Raw genomic sequence first — 20638 nt, forward strand, 5'->3', positions numbered from 1 at the left:
ACTACTGTTTGTATATATACGTGAACGTTGCTCTTGTTTTTTTTTTATTTAGACAAGTTAAACTTAGTTTCTCAAAACGCGGAGAGGATCATCATGCGAAACGTGACATTTACAAAAGTTCGCGTTACGTCAGTCACGAGCTACGCGGTGTACGTAACAACAGAGCGCGGTTTGTGCACGCGTCAACGCGCGGTGTGGAAAATTGCAGAGACGTAAATAACCGGTGGTAAAAGGGTATCAAAGAGAGAAACGTATATATACATATATATACACACACACAAATATAGATATGTATATATACGGATAGATGCAATTCAAAGATTAGGCAACCTGTGCTGAAAATAGAGGGATAATAGATAATAGATAATGCATACAGAGATAGACAAGTAAAAAGACAGAGAGAAGTGAAGAATAGATAGAGTTAATTCGATCCCATCCATAATCGATGCAAAATGCATGTCAAGAAATCCGAGCCCGTAACCAAGATATATTGTATGTTATATGCGCAATTATAGTTATTAAGTCAATATTCAAGATCAAGGCACAAACAACTATAAGGATCAAGACACAATAAAATATAAAAATAAAGTATAAATAAAAAGATATAAGAAACGATATAAAACCGAATTCATTTTTAATTATTATTAATTTATTGTATCTTATCTTACTATTGTATATTTTATTGTGTCTAAACGCTAAAATATAAAAAGATACCTATAGATATGATGCTAAAACATAGAAAGAGAAATTGTTTATCACACATGTGAAAGAAGATGAATTAAAATGGATGAACAGAAATTTATTTTGATAATTCTAATATATGCCATTTTATCGTTATATCTAAATTAGTATATCGGTAGATAGAGAAGACTAGAAATCCGAATGTTTCAAAGACAATCTTCAAGTTCGATTGGCTATCAAGTGTTTCGCAGGAATAAAGTTCCCCTTCGATTGATTTCAATTCATCCATCTTTCACAGAGTCGATCTCCGAGGTGATTACAATAAGTGATGCCGCGGCACGTCGGTGTTCGAGTTAATGACCAGTCAACGTCCGCCTAAAACGTGCCTGATACACGGCGAAATGAGATTAACAGCTTCCGCGTACGTGAGTACGCGGCCGCGCGCTTATATTAGTTACACAGTCTCTTAATTGCCAACTTGAATACCGACGCGCGAAAAGTTATTCGAGAGGCGGCCTCGTCGTCGTCACTCGTTGCAGTTGCCGCCTAGTTTTGCGTGTAACGAGCAGACATTTATAAACGTCCTTCACGATCGACATCTCGCATAGATCATTCGGAGAAATCGCTCGTGCGAACACGATCTTATTTGAAAAATCGACCGAGTGCATGATTAGATCTGGAGCGAGTTTTATACACTGCATTTTTCGCTGCGTCTTGCCGCCAATGCAAGCGCATTTTGTGAAAACGCATCAGGCAAAACGATGCAGAAGATGAAGCATATATAAACTCCTCTCTAACAGACTTTAAAGTCTTTATCTTGTAATAATGTACGCAGGGGCAGAGAAGCCAGTCTTGATGAAAGAAAGTTAATGAAGTATCGATGAAGAAAATTAAAAGTAAAGATGTAAGATAAAAATAAAATCAAGTTTCAGAGACAAGATAAATAAAAAGGAAGTTATGATAGTTCATAGCATTTAGTATTCCTGTATTCAAGTCTTGAAAAATGCAAACATATACCTTTTTCGTAACGCAAGACTGATTCATGAGCAAATAAATTAGCAAATGGTTACATTCATTTACTGTTAAATCGCTAGGAATAAGTATCATATGCCCATAACAAGAATGCCATATATCGCAGGAAGTATAATAACCCACGATAAAAATGCTGACAGAGAAGTGACAGTTCGAGAGATAATTAGGGGACGAAAATAATGTTACGTAGAGATTAAAAATAGGATAAACAGCGCACGAAGAAAAATTATCTTAATTATTATTAATTAATTAATATAATTTTAATTATAATTACAAGATCGTGTGTGCAATCATTATCAAAATTCACGAGAAAATTAATGATAAGCTTTCTTCGTGCGGTCCCATTATTGCTAATAAATAATGCGCTAAGAAAGACACAGACCTAAGTTTACAAAAAAAGAATCTAAATTTCCGAAGGAATCAAAAAACAGAAAATACGAAAAAATTCTATAAATCTAAAATACCAATAACTCATTCTAATTCTCTCTTGCTCAATGCAATTATATTAATTAAGAGATATCACTATACTATTCAGACAGCATCTACGAAAATAGCTATGAAGCACTTAATCGAAACTACTGTATTAAATCGATTTCCAGGAATGTTTGGCTTAGGTCTATATCATCCTCGGCATATGAAATAAAGCCAAATTATATCATTACGAAAACAATTGATTTCGTCGGAGCCGTCCAAGCAATGCGGCCGACCATCGCAACGTCTCTTATTGTCGAGGCACAATCCATCGTTGCATCGAAACCATCCAGCCGGACATTTGGTTACTACAATAATTATCAAGTTCCATATCGAGTATTATCGTGCATGCTACACGAGGAAGGGAGAGAGGAAAAAATGGCCTTACCATCGCGTTGTTCTCGCAAGATAATTCGTTCAAGATAATCGAATAAGAGAAACGTGCTCGCACCGTGCATGATAATTATTTTTTATTAACACTTAAATAATCACCATAGTACATATATGAAGAAATAAGTCTATAATTCTCTTTTCTTGAAAAATGCCTTGCCTATAAATTTATAATAAATATATAATTTTGCTGAAGTTGATATTTAATTTAATTCATTTTTAGAAAAAATTTCTTTCAATAATATTTCAATTTTAAAACAATAAAATAGATATTAAAATTTAGATAATTATTTAAGTGTTAAGCAAATATAACAATAAACGCTTGCGCAGATTATACGAATATAAATTTTTTATCATACAAATGCTGCTTCTTCAATCAATTCTTTTGAATTCATCGTGACATTCGCCCTTCTTGCATTACTCAATTAATGATATCGTGATCTACTTACGGGAGCTTCATTATGCGCGAAAATTTCCAAAATTATATCGATCACATTCTCAAAAATACACTTGCTATTTATAACATAGACAAAATGCAACATGCAATATTGCACTGATCGTGCATTACGTTCAAGAATGATTATTTCTGTTCGCTAAATAATGCGACATCGATTAAACTGTCCCATGCAGAAAATATTATTATAGTCCCAATTCAGGATTTTATGTTTTTTACGATGCTATATTTGATATTAAAATGCATTTTTGTCTTATAAAGAGGAATCGTTGGAAGATGTATGTAGAGATTAGAATGAGAATACTGATATTGTATCCAATATTAAATGAAGAAAAACAATTAATTTATACATAAATAAAAAAATAAAATAAATGTTAATTTACAAGCATTAATTAAAATTGGCAGAAGGATATATACTATTAGATAATTATTTTGATAATACAAAATTGAATTTTGAAACATGTTGCATGAATAATATGTTACATCTGATTATATAAATAATTATTCTAATCGAGATACAGTCATCGAAGATTAAATTATAAATGAATAAAGCTTGTAATGTTCTTTATGAAGTCTGTAAAATTTTCATAGTATTGCGGTTCAATATAACGAGTTGGAGCAATGTAAAGGCCATTTTTTATGATAATTGCGGGCAAAAGCTATCGTATAATTACCACATCGATCCTCATCGGACCCATCGCTGCACTGCGTTATCCCATCGCACCTTTGATTTTCTGGCAAGCATTCGCCACTGGCGCACTTCCATTCGGCAGGTGTACATAGCCCTTTACAACACAGATACGTCGAAAGCTCCCGCAAAAAGCGTTAGGGATTAGGAAATAGTGGGGAATCATCAATAGTATCATTATAATCGCTTGTCACTTTAAATTATATCTTGTTAAGATTCACCAAAATTTTCATATACAAAAAATATATAGGTAAAATGAGTTTAAATACAATAAAAAAGTTAAACAAGATATTTATATAGAAATTATTCGAAATGTATAAATCATTGATGTAAGAGTTATAAACTTATTAATTTTAATTAACTTTAATATAATGATACCATTGAATATTCGGAAAAATATTGCAACATCAGTAGTAATCTTTTAAATTGAGTTGTCGATGACAAACGTTACTATAAATATCATATGTAAATATCAGATATAAATATGAAGATCTTTTAATTAATTTGTTATATTTTAATAAGAAATTTCGATATTGCTATGTTAAAAAATAGTAAAGTTTACTTTAAATTTTCACATTAATTTAATATTAAAAATAATGACAAATAAATTAGTGAAAAAAAAGAAAGTTTTTTTTATCTTTGACAAGAAAAAAAAATAATGTATATTCAACTTATTTAAATTCGTTTGTCAATAATCATATTAAAAACATTCTCGCATATTTAAAACAATTTGATATATATGTAAATGACAATTTATAGATTTAGCAAATCAGAAAGAAGAAGAGAGGGAGAAAGAGGAAGAACGTTTGTCATCGTTAATATAAGTACATGAAGAGAGGAAATCAGAAAACGTTTGTCATCATTATAATGTATGAGTACGCGGGGAAAGGGAAAGAAAGATGAGTTGTGAGAACGAGAGATAAAGCCCTTACCGCAACCCCGCTCGTCGCTGCCATCAAGACAATCGAAGACATTGTCGCATTTACGCCGTAAAAGAACGCAACCGCCATCATCGCAACGCATTTCTCTCCTTGGATCGCATTCCCTCCTGTGTTTCGGTGTCCAACGTGGATCGGATGGGTCTAAGCGCATATACAGGCACATTCAAGGGAAGTAATAGAAAGAAAGGAGCATCATTCAGAGATGAAATTTAAAGGCAATAAGGCAAGATGCTCACTTTATCTCATATAAATGCAATTATATAATGCAGCTTCGAAATGCAACAAGGACTGAGAAAGAAGAGGACACCAAACTCGCAAGCAAAATCGTACGAATGTGGCAAAGTGTTGCAAAAAAATGTCAAATGAGAATATCCTCATTGGATTCTCCAAATTTTTCATCCTTATTTTTTTATTATCCTTTCGGCAATTAGGTAAAGCAAAAATGATAAAGAAATTGCAGGGAGAAAAAATTCGGAGGTACATGATTAAAGACATTCTCATCAAATATTATCTGAGCCTACAAGTTCATGCACAATGCAGCTACTTATAAATATAAATGTATATTATATACACATATAAAGCAACTTATATATATGTATATATGTATATCGTGAGTTGCTTTATATTCGCGGCAATTTGTGACGCGAATGGGCGAGAACATACCATCGACGACCGCCGTGAATCTTCCGTACACGGGGATTCACGGAGTAATGCGTTTCCGGTGTGTCTCCCGATCCCTTCGCACTCGGGGTAGTACGATAAAAGTGGAGCCGTCGACGAGAACTCGGTTCGCCGAATAAAAAAAAAAAAAAAAAAAAAAAAAAGAAATACTTTTTCATCTTCAATAAGTTGTCTCGATAAAGTTCAGTGCCCGCGTTTTATACGCGTATAAATTTTTGTAGCCCGATACGGTGACAAATATTACAATGCTCGTTGGTTCTTTTTGGAGAAGCGACAAGACGGAGAATCGTTTTCTCGACCACGTAAAACGATTGATCGTGAGAAATGTACAATGAAATGCAACCACCGTCTAGTGTGTATCCGCGCGAGCAGGTAGATCCACTTGTTCCACGTAAATAAGAGTTCCTTAAGAGGATCCGGCCGAAACCAAACATTGCGGACATTGAGCAAAGGCAGAAAATTTTCTTACAATATCGACCCGACAATATTTTTTAAATCTTCTCTATAGAAAAGTATAAGTAGGTGAAACCAATTGCATTTAAAAGAAACGTCGCGTGCTTAATAGAGTTATGAATAGGAAATTATTAGTTGATTCATATATATTTTAAAAAAATATAGACACGAATTCGATTTTAACTGTGATTTGATGCAATACAAAAGAATTAATGACGCGAAAAAATTGGACTATTTATGAAAATACAGAGAACGCGGTCAGCCGTATTCAGCGTTAGCGGGACAATCTAGACAAGAATGTTGCGTGAATGTATTATGAATGAAGCGACGGACACACTGAAAAAGGAGCGTACTGGTGGTAGGCGAAGTGGTGTGTGTAGTGTCGTTAGCGGATGAAGCGCAGTCCTCGTCGCTACGATCTGGACAATCCGGATGGCCGTCGCACCTGTAGACGTCCTCGATGCACTTGTTCCCGGTGGCGCATTTGAACTGGCTAGGCGTGCATTCCCGCTCTGTATTTTGTTTTGTTCAGCGAACATATGCGCAAAGAACACACACATTTTTACACAATACAATGACTCTGTGTGCATATATATGTATATATATATGTATGTATAATAAAGCTGAAAGCCACGCTTATATTTTTAAACTTTTCGGAGCGAAACGTTCCCGACACGATAATGACGACACGTGCCGATTTCGTTTTTATTTCCAGACATTTTTTTCAATTAATAGCGTTTACTGGTATTATCGCATCACGAAAGCGAAAAGTTGCTTTTGGGGGTAATGAGAATATCAGTTGATAGTTATGGTTCGGTATGAATGAGGGGAAGCATTGGAAATTATATTTTTGGCTCGTGTTTATAAAGCATAAATCGTTTATTGGGTTAGATAAAACGCTCGTGAAAAATAGCTCGCTGTATTGGTTAATGCGGATTATGATGTCGCGTGCACGCGACGCGGAAAATGTGTCGTGACGATAAGTATAGCTTTCCTCCACATGGGGATCGACTGTGATGGGATGTACTTTTGTGGGAGGATATACGATTATTAGCGCTCCCCACAAATATGTATAATAATCCATCATTATGAAGTCGTTTGTCAGTCGATTCTGGTATGTAGAATCAAATGCCGCGGAAAGAAGAATTGTTTTCATGCATATTCGATACGTATGAAAATAATATTTGCGCGTTTTCACAATGAAATGTGATAGGAGCCGCACCGAATAAATAACAAATTATTTACAAATGGATTACATTGCATGTTAACATATGTTAAACTATTACTTTTAATATACTGTAATAATTAAATAATTAAATTATATCTTAATTCAATTGGAGGAAAAAGTTACATTCCTTGTGTGTACCGTAATTTATGCTCTCTCTTTGTAATTTATTTGTATCTTGTACAAAGAGAGAAGTTCAAAGGATTAGGAATGCATTAGGATAATGATAGAGTTATTTGCACGATTATATATAACAGAAAAATGTACGTGCTGAGATTTTAAACGCAGATATTACATCCGCAGTTTATATTTACAATCATTTACTTACAATTAGATAATTTCGTTATTTGAATTTTAATATAATTCTCTTATAATGAAGAGAATCAAACATCTTAATTGACAAATGTTCTGTGTGTAAAAATTAACTTATAAATTAAAACGGCTTTATCATTCAATTATTTGCGTTGGAGATCTGCGATTAAAATCGTCAATCCTGATTATGTTGGATCCAGATTTTAAGTAAGCGTTTCTATAATTAGTGTCTAACTAATGCGGAACAAGTTTGTTATTGAATCCAACGAGATGAAATGACCAAGCGATTGATTTAATGGCAAGCGTTGTACATATCTGGTTACAAGCAAAGCAGAGATTCAAAAAAGAAAGAGAGAAAGAATTAGCAACTTTCGCACTCTTTCATTCCAATTGTATAGTTCACTGTTTCAAAATTATAAATAAATCAAAATAATATAATTCAATATAATTACGAATATATAATTATGTAGAAATGATATAATGTTGTTCTACTATCTTATCCCAAGTATAGAAATATTATCATTAAAAAATTATTCAGAAAAAAACTTAGCATTATATATATAGTACAAAAAATTATTAGAATTTAATAATTCTAATATACAATACTGCATATATATTTATAGTATTTCATTGAATAATTTAATTGTACTACCAATATAAATCGAATATCATACCAGAGTGAGCGAATAAATAATTTGCACTAATTATTCAAAAGCAATTTCTATGCGTTTGTTGTTAAAAGTCTATTGCGTCATTTGTTATTGTTCGAATAGCGTAACGATACTGCTACAAAAATATTGTATTTCAGTTCAAAAATATTTTTTTTAAAGCCCAAGTTGCGTTAAACGTCAAAATAACATTGGTTGATATCACACCAGGAAGTCATTCACACACGCACACACACATATATATACAAAATACATACATTTTCTCTTTGTTTTTTCTCTCTCTCTCTCTCTCACTCTTTCATTTTCTTTTTTTAAATTCAATCTCTCTCTTTCTCTCTCTCTCTCTCTTCGATATCAGATAGCATGAAAGGTATACATGGTTATGTACCGCAATGAAGCTCGTCTTCTGCCCTCGGGCAGTCGTCGAATCCGTCGCAGATCGAGCTCTTCGGTATGCAAGAGCCATCTCCGCAGGTGAAGTCCATGAGAGGGCACGGGGCCAAACCTACAGGATGCCACCGGCAAAAACAAAGACTCTCTTCATCAACGCTCGCTCGTCATTTTGTCATTCAGTCGCCGTGATGTTAATTTTATTTCTAAATTTAAATTTGAGAACCAAGGATATTTCGTGTCGTGTAATTCGATTTGTGATGGACTAAACGAAACGAAATAATTTTTAGATGACTTTAAATGACAGCCAATATACATATACATATATCACTCTGTCATATTAAAATTATAATTACTATACTCTAAAAATAATTACTAAAAATAGCCTTAAATAATTTATAATAAAATAACCAAATAAAATAATTTTTGTTTAAGTACGAACGACTGGGACAAACGAGTTCGAGGTTGAGATTACGTACAAGCTATGGACATACGAAGATACATTTAAAGCAGTTTTATAGGCATGGTAGAGAGCTCGTAAATCTGTACATAAAAAGCATCTCTGGTAAAACGCGCGATTCTGCGATCAAGAGACCTTTTTACAAGATTCTCTTTTGAAGCTTGTCTAACATATAAAGCATTGTGAAGAAGCCCTTCAAAAGTGGTTAGATTTATTTCGATTACGAGAGAAGGCAGGAATACGAGACAATACTCTATTGCACTTTTGAATCATAAATCGAATGTTTTTGTTCAATGGACTATCATACATGTGTTTATTTTATTAATTCCATACACATTTATAAATAAAATTTTTTAAATTTTTATCTGCACGGTCTCCATTCCTTTACCTTCTCTTTTATTTCAGCTTATTTGTGGATTATGTACAGTGTTATGTGTAGATTCATTAGTATCGCGAAAATGATTTCCTAGGGTTTATTAAAATTTCTCTTTCCGTGATTTAAGACAGAGAAGTGGATGTAGTCTGTATCTTTGTGAAAAATGAATATGTATGTGTGTTTATATGAAAAATGGAATTAATGAAATGAGATGATCTTGCTTTATTCGAGAGAATTTGTGCTTTGAGAGTGATCGATCAGCGATTTAATTGCGATTACATAAAGATATTGTATGGAGAATAATTTACGCAACCATTGAGTAATCAATTACAAATCCTCTTGAGGAATTTCGATGAGTAATAAGTCTAAAAAGAATTAAAGATAAAATAATAATCATCCAAGTAAGAAAAATAAGATAATCGTTTTCGATTCTTGCATTTTCAAACTTGCCGTTTCTGGGTTTTATTTTCGGCTGTTTTTCTCTCTCTTTATAGAAGGCAATATTTTTACAGCAAAGATGGACGACACAATGTAAAGCTGTGTTACACATAATAGACGACGTGGATTTTCAACACCTCTGTCTGCAGTCTCCTAATAAAAATACACACATAGAAAACGAAGCACCCGGAAGTAATGCCTCTTAGATGTTTTCCACAATAGAGGATCTCGGTAGAGTTTCCCAAAGACATATATATTAGCCATTCTGACATCTTCAAAGCCATTTTCTGTACATAGCAAAGATGACAAGTCATTCAGAAATAATGTCACGCTTGCTTAAAATACACGTGATCTCGTATTCTTGTTTCGCCCAGGCGAGAAACTTTTTTACAGCAGAGACGAAGAGCAGATCGAGATCATTCATATATTATTTTCTACATAGGGGATATACCTTCCAAGCTCAGGCAGTCCTCCTCGTCGGAACCGTCCAGGCAGTCTCTCTTGCTGTCGCAAACGTTTAGTGCGTTTATGCACGTGCCGTCGCAAGGATGCTCGTAACGGCTGCATCCATCAAGCAACGTGTTTTCGATAGAATTCTGCGACGGAAGGTCAAACTTCTCGGGCTGTCCGTTGACTCTCAGGTGCTCCTCCCATCTCTTGATGTATATGAGATCGCAGTTAATCTCGTCGCTGGCGTTAATACAGTCTACGATACCGTCACAAACTTGATCATTCTCGATGCACATGTACTTGCCGCAAGCGTATTGATTCTCATTGCAGTTATCGGCCTCGTAATCCTTTACAATTGATGTTACGACGCCGTTATTGATTTCGTTGTCTTCGATGGACATAGGTTTCTCTGTTGAATCTTCTTCATCTTCGCTATCGAGATTCGAAATTGCTTCGTGCATGGTACTTCTCGTTATAGAATGTGTAGTACTTTCCCCACTCCAGGACCATTCATGTGTTCTTTCATTATTTTTATCACTTTGTTTATCCAAGATCGTTCTTTCTGTCGCGATACTTCTGTCTTTACTTTCGCGATTCGTAATTGTATCATACGTTGTATTTTTTTCTATACTGCTCAGTTTATTTTTTTTTAAATTAAAATTTTTTGAAAATGAAGTAGTACTGGCTGATGTAGATGTTTTTTCATGCGTGAAAAGATAATCATCGTTAGTAAAAAAACTATAATTGTCTGTTTCAGTTTTATCTTCGGAATCGCTGGTTGCAGGAAATGATGTAACATCTTCACAGTTAATCAATTCTTCATCTTCTTCATTATTAATTTTTTTATCATATGGCCAACTATTCTCAGTGATTGCTGTAACCCGTGTTTTACATTTCTTAAATTTTTTCCCTTTATACGCTATTGATGAACGAAATGTAATTTCATCGGTGATAAAATCCGCATTCGTTCTTTCTTCCGACTGAAGTCCTTCTTTGGTGTTGTCTTTTCTAAGGTGTTCTGTGACGGACTCATCAACGTTAGAGGATTCCATCTTAAGAGGTTCCGTTGTAATTTCATCAGTGAGGTGCCAGTCGCTCTTGCCAGTGCTCGTATTCCGATTACCGTCAGCTTTGTCATATCCTGGATCATTACGAGAAGACATAGTCTTTCTCCGCTCTGAGCTATAATCGTTGCTATAATCGACACTCGTCGTCTCGTCGACCGTCCAAGCAGCGGTTGACGTAGGTTTCCTCTTACGCTTCGCGTTGTGATTTTTCTTCCCCTTCTTGGACTTGTTGTTTTTATGATCATTGTGACGATCTTTGCGCTTGTGTTTGCCAAGTTTTTCGGTTTCTTCCTCCCTCGATTCATTTTCATTTCGCGTGACAATATCTGGAGCTTTTGTTGAAGGCATTTTCGTCCAGTTTAACAGAAAGGCGACATCATCCTTTGATCCTATTTCCAGAATCTCCGTGGATTTTTGCGATTCTTTTGATATCGAGTACGCACAATCGTCTGTAATTATTGATTCGGACATTTCATTGGAGTTTATCAATCCGGAATTAATCTTGTCGTTGCTTTCCGTCGAGCTTTCAATACTTCCGTAGAATCTTTCGAAAGTATTATTTGATTGTTTGCGTATTTTACTCGTGCTACACTTTTTCTTACCTCGATCGCGATTTTGTTGAATCGAGCTATAATTTGAAGTCGAAGAATCTATTGACATTTTATCGATACCGTCGACGTTTATAAAGGTTTGGTTAATATTTGGAAAATAGCGACGTATCTCTATTTTTGGAGACTTAGACTCATAGATTAATTTTTTCAAATATTTATCGTAATATTTCTGGAAAGCGAAAGCTTGCTTTCTGCGTGACGTTTTCCTAAGACTTTTGTTCTTGCGATTCACATCGATCACACTTAAATTTCGATTAATGTCAGTGTCGTTTGCCGTCATCGTTTTAGTTGTCATGTAAGTTGTCTTATTCGAAATCTCACCGGCTGTCGAATTATTCAGTCGAAATGCAGGTGTAGCTTCAGTAATAAACTTATAAATCCAATCGTTAATCTGTGGAGTAACGGCATCACTTGTCATAGCATCTTGAAGGCGATTCCCTTTTGTACTATTAACAATAGTATAATTTCTATTCGATATATTTACCGGTACCTTCAACTGCTGAACTTTTTCCTGTTCTTTTTCCAATCTCGTTTTTGTCGCATTAATGTTGTTCCGATATCTCTCTTCATTTTTTAAAAAAGTATTATTTTTTACTTTGATATTCCAGTTCTTCATATTAAAAATGTTTTTTTCAGTGACATGTCTGTCCTTTTCGAAATTGGATAAAAAATTAATTTTTACATTTGAATTAAATGTATTAAATTTCCTCGGTTTAGAATCGAGATTACTTTCATTTTTCATTGTTCCATCATTCTGATTATTGGTAAATTGTAAGCGAACATCTTTTAATAAAATATTGTAGTGCTTTAATCTCAACAACGATCTTATAAGGCTATCCGACAATTTTAAAGATTTAGGGTTGGAAGTTTGAAGCTCGGCTAATTGCAACGAGGCGTGATTAATAATTAAATGATGAATGTCGTTATTGCAATTCTTCATGTCAGATTCGTGAAATTGATCGAACTCTATGTTATTCGATTCGTGTTGCGAAAACGAGTTGCGCTCGTTATTTTTCGATTTGGGCGCAATTCTTGTCGAGTATGTCCAGAAATTCTGCAGCGTGGAGTTTGGGAATCTCCGTCGTTGAGCTTCTTCCGGAAACGCTTCCAAGATCGGGTTACCGATCATCACGACTGGCTTGATGGTGAGTCGATAGATACTTTCCGTCGTTTCGGGTTTCATATTCATATTCCTTCGGTGTTCTATAGGTTTTCGACCGTAGAAAATCCACGACTTCCGTGCAATCGCGTCCAACTTTTTGGGATTATAGTAGTGTCGCCATGAATACTTTTCTACGACGCATGATTTCGTAATAAGTATCATTGAAAAAGCATCATCACGAAGAAAGACGAACATAGTCGAAAAGGCGAAAATGTTAGACGAAATTCTTGAAAACTAAATTTAAAAGTCAGCGCAATCGATAAAGAATGAGTTCGTCGAATATCGCTTTTAGAGTGTCAGACTTTTATTTCTGTAATAATAAAGTCCTGGCGAAATCAAGGTCTGTACAAAATTTTTTATGATATATTTTCTATATTTTATATCCTCTATAAAGATAATCGATAATGTGAATACATAATTCTTTTGTATTATATAATATAATATAATTCTACATTAATTATTTTTTTAATAATTTTTTAAATAATTTTTATTTTTTTCAATCTCGCTGACTTTAAATCAATCGAAAAATCTGTCATTAAAATTTCACGATGCTAACGAAATGTTCTGCGAATTTGTTAAATGCAATCCGTAACGTTAAGAATGTTTCTACACTCATCCGAACATGATGTAATTAGATACGTATGTGTGTGTACGTCTGTATCGTATATGTAGAGAAAGAGAACGGGTAATTGGTGTGTGACTTTGTGGAATGACATTATAATTACCGCAGTCCCTTTCATCGGATCCGTCAGGACACTCGTTCACCCCGTTGCACTGCAACTCGTAGCCGATGCAGCGGCCGTCCGTGCAGCGGAACTCGGCATCTCCGCAACCTGCTCCATACACCACACTCATGCGCATTTAAAGATGCATTGCCCACTGACGCATGTCAGCCCACCCGCATCCTCAAGATCGTTTGCGATCCTTCAGCAAGCCGCGACTTGCGGCTTACAAGCAAGCCCCTTATTATTCCGAATCTATCGTCCAAGACGCGTGTCAAAACACACTGAGCGAAAATGTTAAAGCGATGACACCAAAATAGAGGAGCGTATTTATGAATGATACACACGATGCAATTAACGCTCAAAATATGAATTGCAGTACAGAATATCGTATACGGATATATCACTTGGACGGTAGACACGGATGTTCACACCTTTACCTGGTGAAATGTTTTGAACTAATTTGCTTTTTTTTTATGCTGAGGTTAGTATATATATATATATATGAAGGAAAATATATAGCAAGTTTACGAACAGAGAGATAACAATCTGTTCTTCCTCAATCAAAGATATGTTAATACACAGCGAAATATTATAAATGACTAGATTATTTAATCTTCGCGATTAATCTATCTTCGATTGATAATGAGAATTGATGTCTTTGCTCCGTAAACGTTGATTGTAAGAACGTTGGACCTACTTTGCGCAAAAATGGATCATTGAAGGTAAACGCGTTTAGGAATTGGTAACGTTGTAAATTATGCAACGAGTCTGAATACATTATTGGAATGCTTGAAATTCGACAGCGCGTTGCCCTCTTCACGCACCACTGATCGTGCGCGTCCCGGTTTAGATCGCAATGAAATCGAGATTATAGGTGAGACGGCAACGACATTGGCTAAACTATTTTAGGAAAAGACGTTATTTTCGAGGTTGCACGCTGGACGTAAAGTTCGGTCAGCGTGGAAAATCGTAAATCGAAAGTCACGCGAAGCGTGCTGGAGGAAATTAAGTTTGCGTATTCACATTACAGGGCGCAATGGCGTAACCAACGCCGGGGGTTTTCAAATTGCTCGCCAGACGCATAATTATGTGCGAGCATAAATACATGGCAGTTTCTGTTCGCAAATTTTGCCGCTGCACAACACGGTAAAAAAAATTTTCATCCGCGACGAGATTATATTAAAAAAGAAAAACATGTTGTCTTTTCTTGAAATTCGAAAAGGATATCTGAATCACAATTTTTGCGATGTTATTTTCACGCACACGAGTTTAACAAAAAATTGAGATCACTATTAAATTTATCCGCGAGACTTATTAAAGTACCTGTAATCTTGTTGGCAAACTTCGCAGGCGCGTTTGACGCTCGTTTAAGCTCAAGCGCCCCTCTCGATCGCTCGTAAATAATCGCGTTGGGTAACCGACACTTAACAAAGAGCATCGGTGCAAGTTTATCGCGGCAACTTATTGCTGGTATACCATTGCGGAAGAGTTATCGTTGCACGTGCAAAAGTAATTATTGATCTCACAATTAGTTGTTAACATGCCGCAATGTAGAGTTTATATATATATATTGTTAACACGATTAGCGAAGAAAAAATACAGTTGGGAACAATGAAGAGGACTTGGAACTCTCTTGAAATCCGCATCATTGAAATCTCGTTGGTACATTCTATTTGTATTCTCACAGAAGTAAGAATCGATTGAGTGAAGTATATACGTTTCAAAGAGGGGGAAAAAACGAATTAACTTACCGCATTGATGTTCGTCGTCGCCATTGCGGCAGTCAGGGATTCCGTTGCAGCGTTTGTCGATACTTAAGCAGATACCATCCAGACAACGGAATTGATCCCCGCTACAGGTGGTCACTAAAAATAATAATATAAAGACATGAAGATGATGTTACTTTTGTAGAATTTACAAGATGACCAATACACACATATTAAAAAAATTAATTATAAAATAATATTCATAATTTTATTGTAAGACAATAAATATATTTGTGAAAGCTGTGCCACAAAATAATTTTGTTTAAATCAAAAATTTCTGATTCCTGCCTGTATATAAATCCTAAAAACGAATTCGAAACTCAATAATGTAATATTGTAATTGTAGTAATAAAATATATTAAAATGTAAAACACATTAAACTCAGCATATTGAAAAAGAAAATACCATTGCAATTATACTCGTCAGAATGATCGAGACAATCGTTTCGTCCGTCACATCTTGCTCTTTTGCTGACGCATGAACCGCTGGCGCACTCGAACTCGTCCGCTCTACATCGTGCTATTTAAAAAAAAGATTAAAAAAATAAAAATCTATAAATAAAATAAGAGAGAGAGAGAGAGAGAGAGAAAGAAAGAGAGAAAGAAAGGAATAGAAAAGTGGATAAACCGATAAAAAAATATGCGCAAAACAAATATCCTCATTGATGACTTTTACAGCAATATCTTGATTTAGTTAAAAGTTTTTATTTTCTGTCCAAAAACAACGAAGAGCTATCGAGCTCAAAGCTTTTTTGATTATTGTCGCAATTTGAACCAGTTACTGAAGTATTATTCAATTTATGCGATATCAATTGCATGCGTCACGTTGGAAAATATTCGATATCCCGGCTTTTTAGTTAATTAAAAACAGCAACTGTTTGCCAAAGTCCACTTGACCTACAGGTAAATATAGGTCGTTATGTCACGGTACTCTGTCTGCTTGACATTTATTTTAGTGACTTTGGCTATTTATCGCATCACAAAAATGTGATATCTGAAAATGTATCACTAGAAATATGACTCGATAAAGCATGATTTATAATCCCTAAATATGTTTTGTAGAATTTTATACAATTTGTGCTATTTAAGTGGAATGTGAAATTCACGAGAACTATTTACAATATGTTTTTTAAATATAATTCTCGTTAATATTTTTCGATCGCGAGTGAGACCTCCATTGGTTTATTTTAAAATTATGTTTACATTTTACATTCGCGATCGAGTTTTAAAAATATCTGATCGCAACAGAAAGCGCGGAATTTTTTTTTTTCGGCGGATATCTAAGCTGGAACTAATTTATTCGCAACAGTTGGATAACAATTACTCGGTTGTTAATGCTGTTAACTGTTCGCGCTGGCGGACTATGTCTCGCAGAAAGTAAACTCGCGGCTAATACGCGCTACTACATATCCATGAATAATTAAGCACAAGAATCGCCGTCGCGTTATAGCAAGTACGAATACCTGCTCCAGCGAGTTTCTCTATAACTTTGTCATGTACCCAGCGTAAATTATCATGCGCTACTTCCTAATGAGTTAAAAATGTGGGAGGCTCAGATCTCATGCTGTGCAATCATCGTTCATGTAGAATGAAAACTTCGCACATGCCGCAGTCTTTCAATGTGTTTTATCCAAAAATGCAATAAAATTTATACCCACCTATCTACCTGTCGCTGCCAAGATGTGTGTATATGTACATGTGTGTATGTGTTGCGAAACGTATGTGTGTATATTGCGACGCGGAATCATATAAACGCGGAAACACGAGACTGATGCCCTCAAAATTTGATCAATTTTTTTTCGATCGTAAAGTTTCACGACAAAAAATAAAATAAACGTTCAAACTTCTCAATTATATTTCGTGTTCCCCGTAACTAGTGACATTTGAATCTCACAGTGTTTGTCTACAACATATGTATGTATGTACATGCAGCTTGATAACCAGATGTAGCGGAAGAAGAATGTCACTATTTTTTTTTTTTTTTTTTAAGTGGATCAACAAGTTCTTGTCCTTATTAAAAGGCCATTTAGTGCACCCATGCGCGACTAAATTAATTCCAACCCAAGTAATTGATTTACATATGCTTCGCGCGAGTGTAGCGTTTCGCAGCTCGTTGGAGTAAATAGTGATAATTCGTACTCATGTTGTGACAATTTTGTTCATCCCTTCCACCAATACAGTCCGTGTATCTGTCACAGCGTCGTGATAAGGACACGCAATAACCAGGCGCGCATTCGAATTGGTCTTCCTTGCAGGCTGTAAAAATTGTACTCAGACTAATTTGGGAAGATTTACGTCGCCGAGAACGGCACGATGACCCGACTGACGCGGGTCAATTCGAGAGATGACACGTACAAACAGCTGAGAATGACGTTTACTGTGCTGACGAGGATTAGACATAAACTAACGAATAGACGTAACACAGAGACACAAACGACGAAGAAAGCACAATGATTGCCAACAATGATTAACGATTCTTCGATAAGAAAATTAAGCTGCATTCCTGGCTGATGTTCAAGAACGATAGAATAGAGATTTATAGTATTAGATTCTTCTTTAAGCAAATATAAAGCGAATATAAAGCAATGTAAACAATTTTACTTAAAAAGATCTGTTCTACTATAGTTGTATTTAAAATTTGCTATACTATATTTTTCTATTTTCTCTTCCTATGAAGATTAAATATTCATATGTGCTTGTTTAGAATCAATAGAAAGTGCAATCGAAGAAAACAGTCCTAAGTCAGAGTAATGTAATTCTAGTGGAGGATATAATTTCAATGTAGAACCGTAGCACGATGACGTAAGATGGTATAAAAGAAGCTTCTGGAAAAGAATTAATTAGTGGTCGAGCGAGACGCGTTAAGTGCTAGGCCATTAATTAGCACGCACTTGAGGAAATTTCATGGAAGAGATTATAAATGAACGAGGAGTTACGGTCAACCTTCCGCCGTACTCTAATTTACGGCAGCAATTAGTATACGATAAAAGAACCTGAAAGAACCTAATTGTCGCAAAAAGACACTGCGTGACATCCAACAGTTGCCTTTACATTTAGCCATGTCGATGAATGTTATTGTACGAATACACACACGTAGAGACGAAATACAGACGTAGGCATGAGTAGACACGTAAAAATCGCCACGAAATCATAAGGAACAGCGATTAAAGTAAAATGTGCACTTTATAAATAAAAGTGATAAAAATTTCAGCACTTATCTGAGAAATGCTTGTCATCTAATTGTAATTATCATCTAAAAAGCTTGGAGAAAGAAAAATATGACAGAAGTGAGACGATATAAATAGGTATCTGATAGTAGGATATTTTTAATAATATTTTACATGGTCGCTCGCATTTGGTTCTCACTTAAATATTCACTGAAATATTCATCACGATCTGAAGCATTCCGGCCGCATAGAAAAATTAATCGGTTATTTCAAAAGTAGTCAGCAATGAAAACCAAAATTAAAAAATTATGGAAAAATGAAATGGCACTTTATCAGCGTTCAAACCGCGCTGCGAAATAAATAATTCTCATCGGGCCATCGAAATATGGCGGTATAAAATTACGAAAGTTTCAATTGTATCCATTTAATTGTCGTTGATTCAAGTGACAGCTATTAATTATAAAAAAATTTATTCGTAATGAATTTTTCGCAGTAAGAGAGTCAAACACGACCGATTATGATATGAATAATTTTACTGCAATATTGCGCGAGAGAAAATTTGCCTTTTTATTCTAATTGCTTGAAAAAAACAAAAAAAAAAAAACGGCAGAGATTAGATCATTTTGATGACTCCAATGAAGGAATGAGACATAAAGTCGCGAGTCGCTTGATAAAGCGGTGTACAGAGCGAAAGATTCTGCGATTTCTGACATCATCATAGGTTCAAGGTTTGCCCTGAAGCCTCGCCCATTTGACGATTGAATTGCAAATGAACCGCGAGTTCAATAATCCGTTCACTCGGTTGCTCGCGGCAATATTCTCTCTCGTAAATATCCGGGTAATCCGAAAGCGATGCGAGAATATGCATTTGAGAAATTAACGAGATTTAACTAAAAAAATTGTAATTTTAAACTAATTTCATCGAGATAAGTATGATATAATAAATGCATAATTTTTGCGATAAGATAATGTATATAAAAAGTATATAAAATGGTATATCTTGTAATTAATTTATTATAATCATTAAAACTTTTAGATTCGTTAAATAAGCCATAAAGTATTATCCGCTTAATGACACGTCATATAACGTTGTCTCGACAATGAGAAATAAACATAATCTCGCGCACGGAGGATTTAGCGGGAATGATGACTCTCTCGCGAGTGGTCTGGCACGATTTCACGGCGGGCCGTTTTTCGGGCAAAGTTCGGCGGACGTGACGCGCTCTTGTCACGAATCAAAATTGGATTAAAACGGTGAAAATGCGAAATTCTGGAGCAGAGCCTGACGGAAGGGCCGGACCCGACGTTCAACGTCAACCGGTCCGCGGAGATTAACGTCGGATTAAAATTGCGGCCGCGGTTATTAGGGCGGATTAATAAACGCGAGTAAATCTCGTTCGACAAGAGGCCGTTCCGGATTTCCGGCGGGGAACGCAACGTGTTCCTCATTTTCCTCTGTTCTTTTCTTCTTTTTTTTTTTTTTTATCTTTTTCTCTCTCTGGCGGTTCTCGACGGCATTAACGCCGCTAATGAGGTGTACGATGAGTTATGCCAGAGAAAATGAATAAGAATTCGATCGACAGCCGATTGATGCGCTCGTGCTGTTAGGATTAATTACTGCCATTAGCCTCCGTACAATAAACATGTAAACGTTGTAATAATTGCGTAAACACAATGCGCGTCACCAAACGTATTGTGTTGCATTACGGTTATTCCCGCTAATGGACTATTGCCGTATGAAATTGTAATTACAGCGTTCATATTTGTAACATTATTGTACATAAATTACAGAGCTCGAATACCTGTAATCTTGCGTTGTGATACGAGTGGATATAAAGATACTTTTTTATACAAGTCTCAAGGAGATAATTTACAATCAAAAGAGTTAAAAACACAAAATAATCATATACTGATCAGATAATTTCATTTTTGGTAGACAATTTCTAACGAAATTTCATTTTTAGTGGCATTACGCAGTCTGTTCATCTTCGATCGTAAATTCTTCTCGTATCCTGCTCTTAAAGAAATTAG

At 35.2% G+C, this 20638-nt stretch overlaps 1 protein-coding gene across 8 annotated transcripts in view; it reads right to left on the minus strand.

Annotated features, from left to right (window-relative positions):
* Positions 1-20638, minus strand: part of Trol (terribly reduced optic lobes) — a 157158-nt gene that overhangs the window by 29700 nt on the left and 106820 nt on the right. For 6 of the 8 annotated variants that reach the window (XM_083042631.1, XM_083042630.1, XM_083042629.1 and 3 more), the window contains exons 11-19: positions 17580-17696; positions 15847-15960; positions 15427-15540; positions 13676-13783; positions 8385-8501; positions 6145-6303; positions 4649-4798; positions 3703-3813; positions 2376-2492 (exon numbers count right to left, since the gene is read on the minus strand). In XM_083042631.1, the coding sequence (XP_082898757.1) occupies positions 2376-2492; positions 3703-3813; positions 4649-4798; positions 6145-6303; positions 8385-8501; positions 13676-13783; positions 15427-15540; positions 15847-15960; positions 17580-17696 (1107 nt within the window). The remainder of the gene's footprint in view (positions 1-2375; positions 2493-3702; positions 3814-4648; positions 4799-6144; positions 6304-8384; positions 8502-13675; positions 13784-15426; positions 15541-15846; positions 15961-17579; positions 17697-20638) is intronic. The other 2 variants (XM_083042637.1, XM_083042633.1) reach the window with 2 other exon arrangements.

This window comes from Prenolepis imparis, unplaced genomic scaffold (genome assembly GCF_030444845.1).
Source record: "Prenolepis imparis isolate NDT839.2.m4 unplaced genomic scaffold, iyPreImpa1.0 SCAF_7, whole genome shotgun sequence".
Classification (NCBI taxonomy): domain Eukaryota; kingdom Metazoa; phylum Arthropoda; class Insecta; order Hymenoptera; family Formicidae; genus Prenolepis; species Prenolepis imparis.